At 45.8% G+C, this 4,784-nt stretch overlaps 1 protein-coding gene across 1 annotated transcript; it reads right to left on the bottom strand.

Moving 5' to 3' along the window:
• Positions 1-6: 6 nt before the first annotated feature.
• On the bottom strand, positions 7-4,286 carry LOC115899167 (adhesion G protein-coupled receptor E2-like). Its single transcript, XM_030936407.1, has 3 exons — positions 4,102-4,286; positions 1,379-1,576; positions 7-601 (listed from the first exon to the last, which is right to left on the bottom strand). Exons 1-3 carry the CDS (start codon positions 4,183-4,185, stop codon positions 302-304), a joined length of 582 nt encoding a protein of 193 aa, XP_030792267.1. The 5' UTR covers positions 4,186-4,286; the 3' UTR covers positions 7-301.
• Between the last annotated feature and the right edge of the window lie 498 nt (positions 4,287-4,784).

Raw genomic sequence — 4,784 nt, 5'->3', positions numbered from 1 at the left:
CCAAAGCACAGGGATTCCAGGCGTGAGCCACTGAGCCTGACCCTCCTTAATTATTATAATCTTCTAGCAGAAAGATGCCCTAGGGATTATGCCACAGTGTCTTTGTCCTCTTCGTACTTTCCAAAGACTTGCCCTTTATTTCATTCAGAAAATTTCCAAAAACCCTCTTCTACAATGCCTAGTTTGAAATGTAATTGAAATAAACTCAATAGCTAAGAATGAGGAGCTGCAGTGTAATCCAACCAACAGAGCCTAAAATTCCTACTGATCTAATTAAAAGCAGGTATCATAAAAATGCTATCTAGGTTCTAGCAATGGCCACGGTTATGCCGGAGAAGATAAGGACTGTGGGAATTTGCATTAACCGGGAAGGTGTTCCATAAAGGTGAGGCCTGGAGGCTGCAGAAATGGCCACTATCACAGCTGGGACTCCATAGCCCACAGGGAACATGAGCTTCTTCGTGAATCTGTTGATGCTTGAGTAGTTGACCACCATCAGGTTCCGCGCAGTGAGGAAGAGGTACAGGGCCTCCAGCAGCATCCAGGTGAAGGCGGCCAGGTAGAGATAATGCAAGGCACCGGCGATGATGGCGCACAGCACCTGGGAGAGAAGTAAGAGACGTCCAGAACGGCGGTCAGATTTGAGTGTGACCCATGGCTTCTCCTGTACCATGCTGTTGCGGAGAATTCTGAGATATTTGATGGCATTGTAGAGAATATGTGCTTTGTAGTTGAGTCAGGCAATGGGAAATTGGTGGTGTTCTCTTCTAATATTCCCCAGGACTCAAGGGCCTATATATATATATATATATATGTACACACACACACACATATAGATACACGTATATACACACATGCATATATACATATATACACGTATATATGTATATACGTATACGTATATACATATATACACACACATATATAAAAAATATATACACACACACATATATACATGTGTGTGTGTGTGTGTATATATATATATATATATATATATGTTTTTTTTTTTTGAGATGGAATTTCACTTTTGCTGCCCAGGCTGGCGTGCAATGGTGCGATCTCGGCTCACCACAACCTCCACCTCCTGGGTTCAAGTGGTTTTCTTGCCTCAGCCTCCTGAGTAGCTGGGATTACAGGCATGTGCCACCATGCCTGGTTAATTTTGTATTTTTAGTAGAGATGGGTTTTCTCCATGCTGGTCAGGCTGGTCTAGAACTCCCGACCTCAGGTGATCCATCCCCCTCGGTCTCCCAAAGTGTTGGGATTACAGGCGTGAGCCACCGCGCCCTGCTGGGCCATTATATTAAGGAATCCAATGGCACATCATTCCGTGAGCCAGCATCCTCTCTGTCAAGGAAGGGAGCCCCCATGTCAATACCTCATGTTCGGTTCGATCAATTGCCACGAGGAAGAGGAGGTGGGCCAGGAAGAGGCAGAGTGAGAGCTGCAGATGCAGTGAGGTGCTGGTGTTCTGGATGGCTTTGCACAGGAGGAAGGTGAGGGCCGCCAGGAGGAGGCACAGCAGAGAGAGGCTCAGCACAATGTAGGTGATGACAGTCAGCACAGGATCCTCCTCCTGGGACCCCAAAAAGAAGAGCTCACAGTTATGCTTTCTTGCTCTGGGATAATGACCCCACCACCATTTTTAATTTTTATTTTGGCATAGCACATTCAAGAATGAGGCAGCCAGGTAAATTTGTGAAGGTGTCACCAATTTAATTTAATTTGTGAAGTTGTCACCTGAGCCTCTTGGGTGTCTGGGAATACAAGGGTAGTCATGCAGGTGACAACAGGTGTGCATTATAGTCATGTATGGCACCATGCCCTGCTAATTTTTTTTTTTTTTTGACAGAGTCTTGCTCTGTCACCCAGGCTGGAGTGCAGCGGCACGATCTCGGCTCACTACAACCTCTGCCTCCCTGGTTCAGGCAATTCTCTGCCTCAGCCTCCTGAGTAGCTGGGATTACAGGCGCCCACCACCACGCCCGGATAATTTTGTATTTTTAATAGAGACGGGGTTTCACCATCTTGGCCAGGCTGGTCTTGAAGTCCTGATCTTGTGATCCACCCGCCTCGGCCTCCCAAAGTGCTGGGATTACAGGTGTGAGCCACTACACCCGGCTTAACTTTTAAAAAATTTTTATAGAGACAGGATCTTTCTGTGTTGCCCAGTCTGGTCTCGCATTCCTGGGCTCAGGTGATCCTCCCACTTCAGCCTCCCAAAGCACAGGGATTCCAGGTGTGAGCCCGTTAGGTTTCGAAGGAAAGGTGAGGGTTAAAGAAAGACAAAAGAGAGAGAGAGAGAGAGAGAGAGAGAGAGAGGAGAGAGAGAGAGTTGGCAGCTCTACAGCAACACAGGTTTATGTCCAGCATGAGACCTGTGGAGCGGGGAGCTAGCTGCGTGCCCGAATCCACTGCTGCTTACAGGCTGGGGTAGTTACAGGTCTGGGCGGGAGGGCTGGGTGATATGGCTTGCTGCCTGGGAGGCTATTGATAAGATGATCCTGCGATGGAAAACAAAAGGGTGGTTTGGCCCTTTTCCCCGCAGGATCTGATAGTGATGTCCCTTGGATCTACTCCAAGTGATGAGATAAGAAAGTCAGGTGGGCCAGACGTGGTGGCTCACGCCTGTAATCCCAGCACTTTGGGAGGCCGAGGTGGGTGGAACTTGAGGTAAAGAGTTCAAGACCAGCCTGGCCAACTTGGTGAAACCTTGTCTCTAGTAAAAACACAAAAATTAGCCGGCCATGGTGGTGCATGCCTGTAGTCTTAGCTACTCAGGAGGCTAAGGAAAGAGGATCTCTTGAGCCCAGGAGGTCAAGGCTGCAGTGAGCTATGACTGTGCCAATGTGTTCCAGCCTGGGTGACAGAGACCCTGTCTAAAAAAAAAAAAAAAAAAAGGTAGAGTTTACCCTGGGTGGGCCAGACCTAATCAGATGAGTCTTTACAAGATCTGGGCTCTTCCCGGAGAATCAGATTCAAAACTTGTGATGGTTAATACTGGATGTCAACTTGATTGGATTGAAGGATACAAAGTATTGATCCTGGGTGTGTCTGGGAGGGTATTGCCAAAGGAGATTAACATTTGAGTCACTGGGCTGGGGAAGGCAGATCTACTCTTAATCTGGATGGGCACCATCTAATCAGCTGCCAGCGTGGCTAGAATATCAGCAGGCAGAAAAATGTGAAAAGAGAGACTGGCCTAGCCTCCCAGCCTACATCTTTCTCCCGTGCTGGATGCTTCCTGCCCGTGAGCATCCGACTCCAAGTTCTTCAGTTTTGGGACTCGGACCAGCTCTCCTTGCTCCTCAGCCTGCGGATGGCCTATCGTGGGACCTTGTGATCGTGTGAGTTAATACTTAATATACTCCTATATATATATAGGAGTATATTATATATATTATATATAGGAGTATATATACATATATACTATATATGTAGATATATTTTATATAGGAGTATATATGTATATACTACTATGTATTATAATATAGGTCTATCTATATATGTATATATAATATATAGGAGTATATATACTATACTATATGTATATATATATATTATAGGGTATATATACATATATACTAGATATGTATATATTCCATTATATATATACATATATATATATATATATATATATATTCCATTAGTTCTGTCCCTCTAGAGAACCCCGACTGACACAAACCTTAAGAGGGATTCCGCATGAAGGAATATTTTTTCCTTGGCTTCCAGATAGGAATGCTGAAAGGTTGCCAGAGGGTCATGTGAGAAAGGATGTGAGTGGCCTCTAGGAACTGAATGCGATGCCTTCCTGACAGCTAAGAAAGTGAGACCTCAGTTTTACAATCATAAGAAACTGAATTCTGCCAGCAACCAGGGAGCTTGGAGAAGGACCTCAAGTCTCAGATGAAACGGCAGCCCTGGGGGTGGGGCGACATGATGATTTCAGTCTTGTAAGACCCTGAGCAGAAAAGCCATCTTGCTCTGCCAGCTTGCTGACCCATAGCTGTGAGATAATGCATTTTTGTAAAGGCTGCTACGCTTGTGGGGATTTGTTACACAGCAGTAAATGCAGAGTGCAGCCTCTCCTAAGGGTCTCACCTGTACATCATAGGGGGCCATGAGGACGGCAAAACTGCTCAGGTGGGTGCAACGGCAGATGGTGCTGGTATCTCTGGTGCCCATCGTGCTGCAGCCTGTGGTGGCCCAATGACCACATCCATTCTGGCCATGCTCCCAGGAGACACAGAGCACCTTCCGTCCTGGTATGACCGACTGCAGAAACAAACACATCAGGCTCAGTGGCTCACGCCTGGAATCCCTGTGCTTTGGAAGGCTGACACAGGAGGATCACTTGAGCCCAGGATCTTGAGACCAGCCTGGGCAACACAGCAAGACCCCTTCTTTACAAAATTTAAAAAATTAGCAGGGCATACTGGCACACACCTGTAGTCCTAGCTACTCAGGAGGCTGAGCTGGGAGGGTCGCTTGAGCCCAGGAGTTTGAGGTTGCAGTGAGCTATGATTACGCCACTGCACTCCAGCCTGAGCAAGAGAGAGAGACCTTGTCTCTAAAAGATACTAATAATAGTTAGGGATAATGTATTTAAATCTCTCTTATTGAAATAGCAAGAATGAAATCAAAGTGCTCATGATAGCATTTGTTTAATATCTAACCTACTGTATCCAGATCTTTTAGGATGCTTCAATTTTTCATTTGAAAAAGTAGACCTGATTTGAATAACCAAAGTAATTGATATTGTCATAGTTAAGATTTACGAGATG

The sequence above is a fragment of the Rhinopithecus roxellana genome, chromosome 8 (assembly GCF_007565055.1).
Source record: "Rhinopithecus roxellana isolate Shanxi Qingling chromosome 8, ASM756505v1, whole genome shotgun sequence".
NCBI lineage: Eukaryota > Metazoa > Chordata > Mammalia > Primates > Cercopithecidae > Rhinopithecus > Rhinopithecus roxellana.
Note: the sequence above shows the minus strand (reverse complement) of the source record. Positions and strands in the feature narration are given on the sequence as shown.